The sequence below is a fragment of the Thamnophis sirtalis genome, unplaced genomic scaffold (assembly GCF_051295495.1).
Source record: "Thamnophis sirtalis isolate CommonGarterSnake01/CBP01778 unplaced genomic scaffold, rThaSir2_p1.2 scaffold_2, whole genome shotgun sequence".
Taxonomy (NCBI): Eukaryota; Metazoa; Chordata; class Lepidosauria; order Squamata; family Natricidae; genus Thamnophis; species Thamnophis sirtalis.
Window position 1 is genome coordinate 107,653,038 of NW_028261382.1, and position 16,079 is coordinate 107,669,116.

Here is a 16,079-nt window from a genome sequence, read left to right on the forward strand (position 1 = left end):
AACCTTCCTGGCTTTGTGGAGTGGCAACAGCGTATTTGGGGGGGGGGAGTGTGAGGGGGGGGGAAGGGAAGGATGGTTTTGTGGCCATGTCTGCCGCTTACACAAATGGAGCTTCGTGCATGCGTGTACTTGCCCACCACTTGCGTGGCCCTGTTCTCAACAGGTCGCGGCCATGGACTGGGGACCCCCTAACGAAACAAAATCAGTAACTCAATTTTGACTTGAACTTACAAAGCTGTATGTAGGCATGAGCTATCTAATATGTGCAAAAATCAAATTACAGCGGTACCTTGGTATGTCTCGTTAATTGGTTGCTGGAGGCACGGTGGGTACCAAACAATTTTTCCCCATAGGGAATAGTGTAGTAAGTTATAAGGTAGCAGGTATTGACAAGTTCTAGCGTGTGCATTGTGTACCAAACAAATGATGAGTACAGGGACAAAAATTTCACATTGAAATGGGTTGAGTACCAAATTTGATGAGTTTCAAAGCAGTTGAGTATCAAGGTAGCTCTGTACTTCAAGTTATATATATTGGCTTCAGTGAAACTGTTCTGAAAGTATACACACACATATATTCAGAACAATGTCACTGAAGCCAATTTCAAAAAAAATAAAAGCACGATAGACCTCATTAATTTATCTGCTATATTTTGCCTTACAACAACTCATTTTATCATATTATTTCATCCAGAGTATTTGGTTCAATTGGTTAATAATATTTAAAAAAAATATATGCAAGAGAACGTCACTAGATCAGGTAATCCCCAATTTGATGTTTTCTGTCTTTAAGCTCTATATTCTGTTGCTACCATCTATTAATCAAAATTGTGAATGAACTACATCATTAATCAGAATTGTGATAGGGACTTTTCCTCTTATAGTTGTAAGATTCAGATATGCAAAAATGTAAACTCTAAATTCAAGCTAAGCAATCTACTGCTTGCATTTTGGACGAAAAATAGAGATGAACATTTTCAGATTCAGCCCCCCCCCCCCCCCCCGTATATCAGGAGTATCCAACTTTAAGACAGGTAGACTTCAACTCCCAGAATTCCCCAGCCAGGCATCCCTGCTCTAAGACGTCTAAATTATACTTCCTTTAAAGAAAGAAAGAAAGAGAGAGAGAGAGAGGGAGGGAGGGAAGAGAGAGAGAGAGAGAGAGAGAGAGAGAGAGAGAGAGAGAGAGAGAGAGAGAGAGAGAGAGAGAGAGAGAGAGAGAGAGAGAGAGTTTTTTCGGAAGATCATGCATTTGGAAAGAAATATTGCCTAGGAAGAGATTTAACTTTTAATGAACACAAGAAAAAATAAATAAAGCTATTGTCATTATGAAACAGTATGTATAAAAAATGCATTATTTTCAAGAATCATAAAAACAGAATGCTTTTTCTCGTAAACCTAGAGCAATATTGAATAGTTTGGATCCAAATATATTAGATGTACAGATAATTAGTAAACTGAATCAATATCTCTACTTAAATTCATTAAATTAAAATGAAGAATCAATTGGTTCATTTCTGAAACACCAGTACCTATATTCTGTGCATTAGACATTTCATTTCCCTCTCAAGGGGAAAAAACCATTCTAGACTGCGCAGTAATTATGAGTGCTTCATTAACTGACAGACCAAAACAGAAAATATTAACTTTGGAAAGAGGAATACCCATAAAAAACTACTCGACATAAGCTGCTGAAATCTCATATTTAACCTTTTTTCTATGTGAAATAATTCAGAAACCTTTGGCCTAAAACAAAACAGCAACAACAGATGCAAATCCCGGATGCATAAAAAAGAAATGATACTGTTCAGCTGCAAATTAGCAGAGTTAAATCTCCACCACTGTTTTGAGAAATATACAAAATAGTACAAAATTTGACATATTTTACTGATTTTTAAATGGCCCAATCTGAATCAGTGGATCTGCTCTGCTTTTGCTTACTCGTGACAATATAGCTACCGTGTTTCTCCTAAAACACGACCCACCCAAAGTGAAGGCCCAGCACTGTTTTGTGTGCATGCGTTAAAATTAAGCCCTACCCCCAAAATTTGGCCCTCTTTAAGCACATATGCGGCCGATCTGCAAAAGCGGCCCAGAGAGGCGTGTGGGGCACATGGGGCGCTCCTTTCGGTCGTGAAAGAAGCCCGGCGAGGCACGTGGGGGGAAAATTAGGACACCCCTGGAAAAGAAGGCCTATTAGTTTTTTCGGGGGTCAAAAGAAAATAAGACCCTGTCATATTTTCTAAGAAACACATTAGTAGTACCGATAGTGTTCAAGTTATGATGGCATCTTCCATTGCTAAGCATGTCAGTTGGTAAGTGAGGCACACTTGATTTTACTGGTTAAGTGAATTTCATGGTCACTAAGCAGGCCAGGCTTTTCACATTGACATTGATTATTAGAAGCAAACTCTCATAAATATACACTGGCTGACAAATACTTGTATTTTGATAATGTGGCTGTGGGGCAGTAGTGGGTTCCAGACAGTGTCGCAACCGGTACGCTCCGATGGGGCCGGGCATCCTCGACGGGCACACACATTGCACACACATGCACACGCCAACACCCAGCGACACTCAGCTGCTTGGCAGAGGTCGCGCAGGCGCCGCACGCTGTGCGCGCATGTGCAATTGGCCCGTTTACCTCAAAAAATGATAAGGAATGCGGGCGGGTGGGTGGGCCAAACGGCCTATCATTCCGGTGCAGTGGCCGCTGCTCCCAGCTACCATCGGTATGCCCGTACCGTACCGGGCCGTACCTCCCAGAACCCACCACTGCTGTGAGGATGCTGCAATGATTATAACTGCAACAACCAATAAATTACTTTTTCCAGCGCTGTTTGTAACTTCCAATGGTCACTAAGCGAATCATTGTACGTCAAGGACTACCGATAGTTAAGTGAGTTGATTAGAGCTTGTAGATGAATGAGCGAACTGCTCTTTATATTCCAAGCCACATTTTTTTAAAAAAAAAAATGGAATTATTCCATTCCATGCAGATTTATTAACAAATGTTTATGAAATTTTATGAAGTACATTTATACAGCAGCGCAACTGAGACACAACTGGCTCAGGGGGGCTTATAGCGTTCAAATGAACACATTTGTTCCTTATCTGATTTCGAAAGCGTATCTGGCTACGGCTTATTCTTGCTGCCTTAACCTCTAGAGAAACTGAAGCCGAAACTCTTGTTGCGTTAGCACTTAACTGCTAAGCCTGGCAGTTTTACTTTCTGAGATTCTGTACTTTTCGAAATGACTTTTATTTCTGGAAATTCTGCAAAAAGGCTTTGCTAAAAACAATAAAAAATGTTCTATAGTGCTCTTAACGGAGCAAACAGTACATCAGTTCGTATAAAATGCACAGCATTTCCTACTTCGAAAACACCTGCCATTATGTGAATAGGCTTTTATTGAGGTGGGTGGGTGAAAGGAAGCTGTTGAAGAAGGAACTATCATACCACTATGCCAATGGCTAAACACATACTATCTTCCCAAATGGTGTAAGAATGATATCATCAAATGCCGACTAAACAAGCTTTAGCGGATCGAGATTGAAAAGACGTAAGGAACTGAGGTTCAAAATTCTATATAATTGGCTATTATTATTGAAATCTCATAAATGGGTTATTTAACGTGACTTTGGAGGGGAGGGACAAAAATACTGATCTTTCTAAACATATACCTTAAACTGAATGTCTGTGGAGATTCTCAGTCATCCAGGTCATGGCTGTCCCAAAGGTGCTTTTTCCAAGATGCTTATCATCCAAGAAGCTTCTTCAGTTCTGACGGACTGGTGGAAACTGGAAGGATTTATATTCCTTGCGGTCATCTGGTTGTTAGCCCTTTCTCTGAGAGTCGTTGAGCCACTTGGAGGCCATCAAGACCATTATCTGTGCCAGCAGAGTGCAAACGGGTGTGTACTTTGACTTACTCTTGGACCTGCTGAAAGAAGTGTGTTGTAAACAGGAGATGGGTTGGTGTCACATTCGTCTCCCTCCGTTGAGAGAAGGCTGTTCAATTTCAACATTGGTGGCCTCTTTGTGTACAACACAGTTCCAAGAAAGTTCCACACCCATTTTCACTATTCACATGACTCTGAGGGCACAGGTAAACCTTTAACAGATCTTTAACAGTAACAGAGTTGGAAGGGACCTTGTAGGTCATCTAGTCCAGCCCCCTGCTGGAGACCTATACTAGGGATTCGAACTGCCGAACTTTCTGATCGACAAGCTCAGCGACTTAGCCACTGAGCCATCTAGCCAAGCTTCCCTCCAAGTGGCCTCAATGTTTCTCAGAGTACTAACAATCAGATGACTGCAAAGGAATATAAATCCTTCCATTCTCCACCATTCCACATGTCCTCAAGGAAATAACGAAGTCTAGTTGCCTTTTGAAAAAGCACCTTTGGGAAACAACCCTAACCTTAAACTCTTTCTACCTGCGCTTGCACCAAACCAACTCTTACTTAGCAAAAAGAGTCAGCTGAAAGGATAGTTACAAGCCTGTGTTTGGGGGTCAGCATTTTTCGCCCGAAAAACAGTTTGAAAAATGGCCTGTTTTGACGGCATTTTTCAGGCTGTTTTCACACCGATTTTCAGGCCAATTTTGGCTGGAAAAACAGCCTGAAAAATGGGTGCCTCTGATACCATGACAGTTGTTAAATCTGAGGACAGGTTTTCACCTAACATTTTTTCCGTGTCATTTATAAGTTTAAGCAGTCACTAAAATGGTTGCAATTCATAGGAGTATTTATGATAATAGGTCACAAAAAGACAGGGTAGTTTATCTGATCAGGAGAGTCATAGCCTAACATGCTCCCTGTTCAAACTGCGCCTCAAAGCCACGTGTCCATGTTAAAAGGGTGCAAAGTCACTGAATTTGGATGTCAACACAGGATTCGCAGCACAGGATCTACAGTGTTTAAAGAAAACATATACAAGATGGTTTATAGGTGGCACTTCCCCCCAACGAGGTTAGCCAAAATGTTTCCTGGGTTATCTCCACTGTGTTGGAAATGTGGAAGAAGGGATGGCACATTCTACCATATTTGATGGTCCTGTACTGAGGCCACGAAATACTGGAGAAGGATTCAAAACTGGCTAAAAGAGGTTACCGGGGCAAACACGGAATGGAAACCCGAGACTTTTTTTACTAAGCATAAAACCAGAAAACATGAGTAAATCTATATGGCATTTGAACCTACATATAATTGTGGCCGCAAGAATAACATATGCGCAATTTTGGAAATCTACTACCATACCATCGGAAGATGCCATAATTAAAAAGATTTATGAATGTGCAGAAATGGACAGAATGACGGGTTGGCTGAGGGACAAAGGAGAAACGGAACATTATCTTAGCTGGAACCTATGGTATATATGGGCGACAAGGAGAACAGCAGGGACTTAAAACGGGGAAAGCTAAATAGCAGATGTTAACAATGGGAACTAAAAGTGAACATGGGTATTGTAATAGATCCCTGAACTTTGTAACGAGAAGATGCTGGTTAGAGACTATGAGGAAGAAAAAAAAAAGTTGGGCTGTGAATGGCTGTTACCGCGGGGGGGGGGGGGGGGGAAGGGTTGTATGTTTAAAGTTGTATTTGTATTTATATCTTATTCTTTAAAAAAAATGTAACCAATAAAGATTATTTAAAAAAAACATAGGATTCGCAGCACAGGATTTGGGCTATGGTAGGGATGTGCAAACTTGGGAACTTTAAGACTTGTGGACTTCAACTCCCAGAATTCCCCAGCCAGCCGGCAGGGGAATTCTGGGAGTTGAAGTCCACAAGTCTCCCAAGTATGCACACCCCTGGGCTATGGGTTTCCGGATCCACCACAAACATAATCTCTAGCGTTCTTGATTTTTTTTTTCATCTACCCCATAAAAAGTCTTTCCGCCACAAAAATGGAGCCACACTTTGAAGTTGACCAATGCCATAACTGAATCAACGTCAACCGTTTCTGAATTCAGATGCAATTAAGAAGGATCAACCATAGCTTCCGAGTCACCATTAATGGTGCAATTGGACACTGCAAGTGGAGAAAAATTTGGCTAGAAATCTCCAATTTCTTTCTTGAAGGGTTGAAAAGTGTCAAACAGTCTGAAACACATGTCATTTATTTGAAAGCAATTCTCTGGAACATTATTAACTAAAGCTTAATATATATATATACATATTTTTTTAAAAACAGATACCTACCAAAGTATCAAGAGAAACAGATCTCTTTGGGCCTCCGTACGTTCCAAATGACTCCTAATAAAAAGAAGAAAATGCTCTTTTTTTTACTAATTCAAGAACTCCACTTTTCTAAAATCTAAAATTAACAGAACACATCATAAAGAATGAACACCACAATTAAAAAAGACACCAAGCCAACAAAGAGGAATAAGGTTTAAGGGGCAAAACATCTCTAATGGTTTGAGTTCTTAGTTACATTATTTTGTCCATAAATGCTAGGATTTACAAGTTACTAGTTATGATGTTTTACATTGGTTTAATCATGAAGACTTGGCTCCAATTAAACTGACTAAGGCTTTTTTTTTTTTTAGGTACTAGCACAAATTAAACTTTTTAAGATGAAATTTTAGATGGTGATCTTAAAAGCCTCTCTCTGTAATCTAAAATAAAACTGTGGTAATTGGTATGCTTCGCCTGCTTTTATGGGTTATATTAAGATAAATTAAGTGAGATTAAAATCTTATTTGATTTATTTACCTTTTGCAAATGAAGACCGTTTTAAGGGTTACATCCTCAGCCTCTGACGAAAAGCGACCGCAATTAGTCATGTCAGAAAGTCTTTAAAAGCTTTGAGTTTATTGCTTCCGGCACACAGGAGTGAGGTTGTCATTAAGGTATCAAAACTCTCAGAAAACAACAACAACAAAAAAAAATATTCCAAAGTTGCGCTAATGAAGAAATTGCTCAACAAGATGAAAAACTAAGTCACAGGTTATTTTTGATTGATTCTCTGCGTTTTTTTTTAATTTATCTACTTCAAAAAATGCATTAGCTATTTTAAAACAAGAATATATATATGTATATATTTTAAAGTTGGAATCCAGCCGCTCAATACCGTTTGGATACTTTCTTTAACAACTCTTTAAATCTATATTGTGTGCATAAATGGAAAACAAGAGATAGCTATAGTAAATGTAAGGCACCTTTAGGTTTTTACCATTTTAAAAAAAAATAGCTGTACAGATATTTTAAGAGGACCCATTTTATGCTGATCGTTGTTAAAAAAAAATCACTCCTTCCCTGTTTACAACTATTTATTAAGGTTTTTAAATAAATAATGCATACTCTCACACACACTGATTTTTCTTTCAAAAGTTTATTTAGTATCAAGCAAGAATAAACTTTGCTTAACACTACAGAACATTTCAAGACTCAAATTACAAAATACCACATTATTTGCATTTGTGATCGCTTTCCCTTTTTTTTTTTTACGCATGTTTGCAAGAGAAAAAACTAGCAAAATAGTTGAAAGGTAAAACTAGAGAAGAACTTAATTGTTGAAAACCTTTAAAATAAAAAGGTTACGCTTAGGTTAAAATAATAGATTAACATGTTTAGTAAACCTAGCTGTTTTTAACACTAGTTAAAGGTTTTTTTTTTCCTTTTTGAATTTTTTTTTGATCACCTATTTTCCCTTTTTTTCCCTTCCCCCACCCTCCCAAATACAATCCAGAAATAAGAAAGCTCATTTCACTTGTCTTCCTTCCTGTACAAGTTTTTCAGTCAGCAAAAAATAGATTAAGCTCAGTCCGTCCATTCAGATTAAGCACTTTGATTTTAATAAAAAGGGATTGTTCATAGAAAAAAATTACTTTGAACAGTTTACAGGACTGGTGGAGATTGGGCAATTCACAACATCGGACAGAATAATCAGTATCTTGCATATGGCTGCTCTCTGTAGCTTCCTTTTGTTGATCTTGATGAAGGAGCCTTGTGTCTTGAGTTGGTCCAGTCTTCCTGTCCTGAAATCACAAAGTTTGGAAAAGGGGTAAGGCGTTTTCTACCAATCTTTCAGATGAACGTCTATTTTATTTTTTTCAAGGTAGAGGAGGGAGGGATGGATGGGTGGGTGGAAAAAAAGACCCCCATCCAAGAGGGAAGATTTTCAATCCTTCCATGATACCTTTTCCTCGAGGCCCTCAGCAGCCCCGAAACACAAATTGCATGGAATGTCTGAACAAAAATTCAAACAAACCTGGCTCAGAATGAGGATGCTAATCTCAACCTGAAGTAAAAGCTAGGCCTAATCTTAATTCTTCAGTGGCAGCAAAGCTCTAGGTCATTGAATTATACTCGTTTCTGGATTATAAGCCTTCCTTCTTGTTCCTTTCACCTTCCTTCTTCCCCTTCCACTCATCTTCCTTTTCTTCCCCATCCTTCTCTATTTCTTTCTCCCTTTCCCTCCTGCATTTCTTCCTGTTCCTCTCGCCTTCCTTTCTTCCCCTTTCTCTCCTTTCTTCCCCTTTTTCTTCCCACCTTCCTGTTCCTCACCTTCCTTCCTTTCTTCCCTTCTCTTCTTCCTTCCCCTCTTCCTTCCTGTCCCTTTCACCTTCCTTCCTTTTTTCCCTTCTCTTCTTCCTTCCCCTTCCCATCTTCCTTCCTGTCCCTCTCACCTTCCTTTCTTGCCTTTCCTCTCCTTACTTCCTTTCTTCCCCTTTCTCTCTCCTTCTTTCCTCTTCCTCTCCTTCCTTCCTTTTCTTTCTTTCTCCTTCCTTCCCTCCCAAGAAAAGAATAGGAAAAAAACCCATAACGGTACCATTCCACTCATCTAAACCACTTTAAACAATGTAAGACATCAACAATAAAATCCCCAATGAGATGGCCCATTTCTGCTCAGTGTCCAAAAGGAAGCAAAGATGGATGTAGGTGTATCCCCGCTTGGAGAAATCATTCCTGGCTGGGATATCCCAGCATCAAATGATTCTTCCTGTAACTACACATACGAGAGTGCAAGGATCTATAATATAAGTGCATAACAAGAGTCCCAATAGCGCAGTGGTTAAACGGCAGTACTGCAGGCTAACTCTGCCCAAAACCTGGAGTTCGATCCTGACCGGCTCAAGGTTGACTTAGGCTTCCATCCTTCCGAGGTGGGTAAAATGAGGACCCAGAATGTTGGGGACAAGATGCTGACTCTGTAGGCTGCTCAGAGAGGGCTGTAAAGCATAGTGGACTGGTATGTAAGTCCAAATGCTATTGCAATAAATTATTCTTTTCTTTACAGGATTCTTTGCTACTCCCCCTCTCGGTCCCTGGGCATTAGGTGGGAGAAGAACAGGAGAACAGAGACTTGAGATGGTGTCAGCAGAAGTATGGGAGGATAGTAATGACTCACTCCCTGTTTGCACCAAGCACACCATGAGCTCAGGGCTAACATGTTTTCCTGCAAGAAGGCAAAAAGGGACAACTCATACTGATGTCGGAGCATGGAACAATCAAAGCTCTGAAGTCCATGGAGACCAATTTAGCATGTTGCAAGGGGAAAAAAGAGGAAGCTTCGGTGACTTTTCAGAGAATCAGCTGCTTCCCCTCAAGGTGACTTAAGAGCCACTTAAACCTGTGACGTGGAGAGAGCTTGCACGGTAGAATAATTTACAGTATCACGACAAACTCCCAAGTTAAAGAGGATGGGGGCTTCAGTTGACAAATGCTGTTTTAATCCCCTCCTAACCTACAAAGAGCCTCAGGGAAACAGGAATTCAGTCTTGTTTTCCCCCAACGTCTAGCAATTAGCAGGGAAATCTGCAGTAACTCTGACAATAAGGAAAGTGTGGTGTATGCGTTTGCCTTCATGGGTGTGAAGGTGTCACTGTCAGTCCTGGTTGAAATTTCGACTCCACGATATCTAGCCACAATTTTAACTTCTTATTCATTTCCCCATAACATCTCGGGACATCCTTCATCCAATACCTCTAGTCCCGTGATGGCGAAGCTATGGCATGCGTGCCACAGGTGGCATGCAAAGCCATTTATTAGGGCACGCGAGGCATTGCCCTGTCAGCTCCAACATGCATGTGTGCACTGGCCAGTTGACTTCAACCTTCATTTTTGGCCTTTTTTCTCCCTACAGAGGCTTCAGGAAGCTTCCCTAAAGCCTCCGGAGGGACACAAATGGCCCTACAGCAACCCGGAAGTTTGGAAGTGTGTGTGTGTGTGTCACGCGTAGAATTATGAGTATGGGAACACCCACACACAACCCCCCTGTGCTCCCCCCGTCTTTGGCACGTGATGGCAAAAAGGTTAGCCCTCACTGCTCTGGTCTATTACAATCTTTAAAAATTCAGCTTTGTGCTCCAAACCTTCGCTTTTATTTCGTTGGACCCCATTCCCCTTTCCCTATTCCGTTACATGGCTGGCTGGGGAATTCTGGGACTTGAAGTCCACACAGCTTAAAATGGCGGAGGTTGAGAAACACTGCGAGAGATGAAGAGGAGTTGTCCCCACGCCATCCAATGTAGTGGAATGGGGAAATTACCTTGGCCAAATTTCCTTAGATGGCCAGCCATTTTGGGATTCACTCGCCATTCCCCAGTTTGGCTGGTGAAAAGGTAAATTCAATTTCCTAATCGCTCCACTTTGGGACCGAACCCACAGTCCCCTGCTGCATAAAATGGCAGATTGAAAGAATCACAAAGCAGCGTCATACAGGCTAATTTAACCACAGCTCAACGCAGGAATTTAAATCAAGCAGCCCTGAACTGGGCGGATCTAACATTTGCCATGACCATGTAGGATAAAAATAAATCCCACCCACCCCCAATATTTGTGTCGGAAACTAACACAGCTAAGTTTAACTCTGCCTTCCTCTAATTCCAAACTTTCCTTCTGTGTATACCGCATGCTGAACGAGACAGAGAGAGAGATAGGGGGTGGGGGGAAGAGAACATGCCTTGAATAATTTCATCTCCATGCATAATTAATTCTCATTTTCAATAATAATGACAACATGGGGCATTATTACTCTGGGAAACATACTGTAGAGCCATCACCCCTTTTTCGACATCAAAGTGAATTCCAGAGCATTCAAAGTACTCACTATAAGAATCGTACGTCTCGTCGTTCAAGCCATGGGCATAGTCATAGTAATCGCCACTGTTTGGAAGAAAAAGAAAATATATTAATCTTGTTATAAGAGAGAATGAAGCTGACCCTATTAGCAGCTACATTTTTTGAAGGTCTTTCAAAAGCAGCAAGAAGACATTGGTGAGCATTGCATATTGATACACTGAAATACATACATACATATATATATGAAAGCTAAGTGAGAAATATAAATATACATATATGTATACACACACACACACACACATACACATTATATAATGACAACACGGGGTGGGTATGCATGTATGTATGTATGTGTCCGTCCGTCCATCCGTCCATCCGTCCATCCGTCCATCCATCCATCATCCATCCATCCATCCATCCATCCATCCATCCATCCATCCATCCATCCATCCATCCATCCATCCATCCATCTTTGAAGGTAGACTATGATGCTTGAACTCATCAGCAAGGCCAAAAGGGGAGGAAAACTTAAGAGGTTCACCAAAGTGATATTAAAGAGCTCCAAATTCAGATGGCTAAATGTATTCATTTTAAATACATCCAACAGTTCTTTAGTTCTGATTCCAAGGAGAAGCACAACACCAAGTTATAATAAAACAAACAAACACAAATTTAATAAAAATCACGTAAAAATGCGATGACTTGGTAATGCTTTAAAATGTCCACCGTGCTCAAATAAAGATGGAATTGTCACCCTTTTAAAAATAAATAAATAAATGCTTTGCTTTCCCAAAAATAAGAAGGGGTCATATTAATTTTTTGCTCCAAAAGATAGATTAGGGCTTATTTTCCATTTCCATTTTCCATTGCATTCGCTGGCTGGGGAATTCTGGGAGTTGAAGTCCAGACATCTTCAAGTTGCCAAGGTTGAGAAACACTGCTTTAGGTTCCTTACAGCAATAAAAACGAATAGGAAGCAATCAAGACTAATCTGCTGCGACTGTTCCCATCCATCACAGCAACCGCTTTGGAAGAGCCCCCAACATGTGCTGTCAGGTCAAATGTGTCCTCTGACTTAAACGGGCTGGGCCCTCTCTTCTCCACACTTCTGGCCTTGTTAACTGAGACGGATGCTAAGTCTTGCAGGTGGAAACTTTTGAAACTAAGGTGGGCCTTTGACATCAGCTCCTGGGTTGAAAAGGCCTTGGACCCCAAGAAGAGCGAGGCCAATATCACATGCAAAAGGATAGGGAGCTTTTTGGAGAAGGGAAGAATCTGAATAAGGATTTCTTTGTTTTACTATATTAAGCTAATTTTAAGAGTTTTATGATGGAGCTCTCAGGTCGTTCCGCATTAGAAAAAGGGAGGAAATCAAGCCACCATGTTCAGCAGTTAGTTTGGGGTAGTAGTGAAGATGCTGGCTTTGAAAGCAGGAGGTGGTGAGTTGTAATCCCGCTTTAGGCTTGAAAGCCGCACTGGGTGACTTGGGGCCAATCGCAAGGAGACAGTGAGTTCTAGTCCTGCCTTAGGCAGGAAAGCCAGTTGGGTCACTTTGAGACAATCACCAAGAGAAGCTGAGTTCTAGCCCCACTTTAGGCCAGGTGGGCAACTTTGAGCTAGTCACTTATTCTCAACCTAACTCACCTCACACGGTTGTTGCTGTGGGGAAAATAGGAAAAGGAAGGAATACTTTGTGTGTTTGCATTATTTAAAACAGGAAGGAAGGAAGGAAGGAAGGAAGGAAGGAAGGAAGGAAGGAAGGAAGGAAGGAAGGAAGGAAGGAAGGAAGGAGAGAAAGAAAGGGAGAAAGACAAAGAAAGAAAAAGAAAGAACTGGTCACCTCTTAACTTTCTCTAGGAACCAAGAATGGATGGATGGAAGGGAGAAAGGGGAGAAAATGAGAGAAAGAGAGAGGGAAAGAAATTGTCACCTCTGCCTTAACTTTCTCTAGGAAGGAGGGGAGGGAGGGAGAACATGAGGGAAAGGAAGAGAAAGAAAAAAGTAAGAAAGAAAGAACTGGTTACCTCTGCCTTAACTATCTCAAGGAAGGGAGGAAGAAAGGAAGGGAGGGAGAAAATGAGAGAAAGAGAGAGAAAAAAGAAAAAAGTAAATAGGAAAGAAAGAAAGAAAGAAAGAAAGAAAGAAATGAAAGAAAGAAAGAAACTGGTCACCTCTGCCTTAATTATCTCAAGTAAGGGAGGAAGGGAGAAAATGAGAGAAAGAAGAGAAAGAAAGAAAGAAAGAAAGAAAGAAAGAAAGAAAGAAAGAAAGAAAGAAAGAAGCAAGAAAGAAAGAAGTGGTCACTTCTGTCTTAACTATCTCAAGGGAGGGAGGGAGGGAGGGAGGGAGGGAGAGGAGATTGTGGGTGGCCGGATGCTTGCAGGTTGCTACATCCTATCTTGGCCCATGAGCTCTAAATTAAAGGTAAAATTCCCATTTCTCAGTTTGCTCCTCAGGAACGTTCCAGATATTCTCCAGCAGGCTCCCGCCGGATGAATCAGCACTGCATATTTGGAATTTCGAATTTGTAATCAGCAGAGTCTACCGTTTTCTCTCTCTGCTGCAGGACTTCAAAACACAGAAAAGCGACATTTATGGGCCGTGAGTGGGATGCTTCATTATATCGCCGTGAATGCAAGCATTCTCACTGCATGGCAGCTGCCCATCCCTATGGAAAGCACCTGAGATAACTATCAGTACTACAAGGGGGGGGGGGGTGTGCGGGCGCACAGAGACGCCACTGTTCAGATGCTCCATGAAGACCCCCCCCCCGAATTATGGACCCACAGTCTGAACAGCTTCGCGGGAGAAGAAAACGCAGCCCTGTTTTTGACCTGCAAAACTTTGCCTCCCCTCCCCATCACACCAAGATGCTCATCTCTTGATGGAGACCTCTGCAGTGACAGCTGCTATTCCTTCCCTACAATATCTTGATTACTTCTTGTAGGAGCTATCAAGGCTGGAAGCTTCCAGCAGCTGAGCCCTTCTTTCCACTCCCTGTCAATCCTGTCAGAATTACTTTGGCCGGGCTTCATTTCACAAACCCAAACGCCTGTTAAAGCAAACATGACTCGCCTCTCGTGGGCATGTAAACAGCAGAGCCAATAATTCCTTGGAAAGGAGGAAAAATCACTTATTTACATTGAAGGTGTATGAAAAACAAAACAAAAAGCCCACAAATGATATTAGCTGACAGATCCTTCACCTACGATAATCATATTAAAAAAAAAAAGAAGTGGTAACTCAAAGCGATCGCCGAGGCTAGGTTTTGGTGGGTTTATCTCGGCCTGGAGGGGAACAGAATCCTGTTTGAGTAACCCCTTGGCAGACTGAAGAAGACCTGGCTTATTAAAACATAAAACCTCTTTTACTAAATAGACTGTAGAGCAAGTGGTTCCCAATCCTTATTTGCCCATGCCCAGAGGTGGGTTCCTACCAGTTCGCACCTATTCGGTAGAACCGGTTCATCAAATCTACCGAACTGGTTAGAAGAGGTTCCACCAGTGGACCCGGAAAGCAGGCCACACCTACAGAAGAGGTTCCAAATTCTTTTGAAACCCACCACTGGTCCTTGGATATGATTATCCAACACTATCATGCTCACATTTATAAAACTCAGGGCCTCTGTGAAAGGTAAGGATGACTACTGCGTTTGTGGTGCAATCAGAACATTGCGTGTGTTGAAGTTGTTTTAACGCAAACCAAAGATGCCTTTTAAGAAACAAGTTGACATCCTATTCTTATGCATGCCAGTGCTGTATGTGAGGTAATTTAAGGTGGTTCTGACAAGTGTCGTTGGCATCTTCATATCCGGTCACATGGGCAGCAAGCCACTCCCATCCGGTCACATGGGCGGCAAGCCACTCCCACAAAGGAGGCCACACCCACAGAGTAGGTTCGAACAATTTTTGAAACCCACCACTGCCCACGCCCCACCTAAGCATCTCTGAAATCCTGATTAACCCCCCCCCACACACACACATATAATTCTTACTTTACTCAAAAAGTGAACTCTACTCAGGCGGAGGAAGCCCCAAAGGCCATGAATGTGGTCTAAACAAGGTTGAAATTGCCCCCCATTAAAAATCAAATTGCCTTCCTGTGGGGCCTGGGCCCCACGTTGGGAAACGCTGTTGTAGAGATTCTCCGTCATTCAGGTCATGGTTGTTCCAAAGGTGCTTTTTCAGGAAACAACTGGACTTTTTCTTATTTTTTTCTTTGAAGAGGCTTCGCTTCTCATCCAAGAAGCTTCTTCAGTTCTGACAGGATAGTGGGAAAAGGAAGGATTTATATTTCTTGCAGACAGCTGGTCATATAGAGCCGAGGTGGCACAGTTCACCCCACCCGAATGTTGAATGAATGTTGTGTTTTATTGCTATTATTATTTGTACTCACATATTATTTTACGTTCTGTCTTGCACCCCCTTCCCATGAGTTGTAAGCCGCCCTGAGTCCCCTCAGGAAAAAGGGTGGCCTATAAGTGACAATAAAATACTAAAATACTAAAATACAGTGGTTAGGGTGCAGTACTGCAGGCCACTTCAGCTGACTGTTATCTGCAGTTCAGCGGTTCTAATCTCACCGGCTCAAGGTTGACTCAGCCTTCCATCCTTCCGAGGTGGGTGAAATGAGGACCCAGACTGTGGGGGCGATATGCTGACTCTGTAAACCGCTTAGAGAGGGCTGAAAGCCATATGAAGCGGTATATAAGTCTACTGCTATTGCTATTGCTATTTGCATCCTTTTAGAGGGTCGTTGACGCACTTGGAGGTTTATCTGTGTCCTCAGGGTCATCTGAGTGATGCTCTTAATTCTTGTAGTCTGAAACTATTTTTTCTCTCTTTCTGGAAAATTTGTTCATACTCCCAACACCAATTTCAGCTCAAATTGCATAGCTAAAAGTCCGTAGAGATTCTCCCTCATCCGGGTCATTTTCTCCCAAAGGTGCTTTTTTGGGAAACAACTGGACTTTTCTTGTTTTTTTCTTTTGAAAAGGTTTCGCTTCTCATCCAAGAAGCTTCTTCAGCTCTGACTGGATGGTGGGGA

The 16,079-nt window shown here is 41.6% G+C and overlaps 1 protein-coding gene across 5 annotated transcripts in view; it reads right to left on the reverse strand.

The window, feature by feature from the left end:
* The window catches only part of KHDRBS3 (KH RNA binding domain containing, signal transduction associated 3), a 131,543-nt gene that overhangs the window by 1,224 nt on the left and 114,240 nt on the right, over positions 1-16,079 (reverse strand). Inside the window, exons 8-11 of one of the 5 annotated variants that reach the window (XR_015695591.1) lie at positions 11,062-11,117; positions 7,838-7,987; positions 6,207-6,260; positions 3,684-3,940 (exon numbers count right to left, since the gene is read on the reverse strand). Coding sequence is in view for 1 of the 5 variants with exons in the window: in XM_087706659.1 (XP_087562785.1) it covers positions 7,896-7,987; positions 11,062-11,117 (148 nt within the window). In the remaining 4 variants the exon portion in view is untranslated. Of the gene's footprint in view, positions 1-3,683; positions 3,944-6,206; positions 6,261-6,722; positions 7,114-7,322; positions 7,988-11,061; positions 11,118-16,079 lie in introns of those variants that run through there. The other 4 variants (XR_015695592.1, XR_015695590.1, XR_015695589.1 and 1 more) reach the window with 4 other exon arrangements.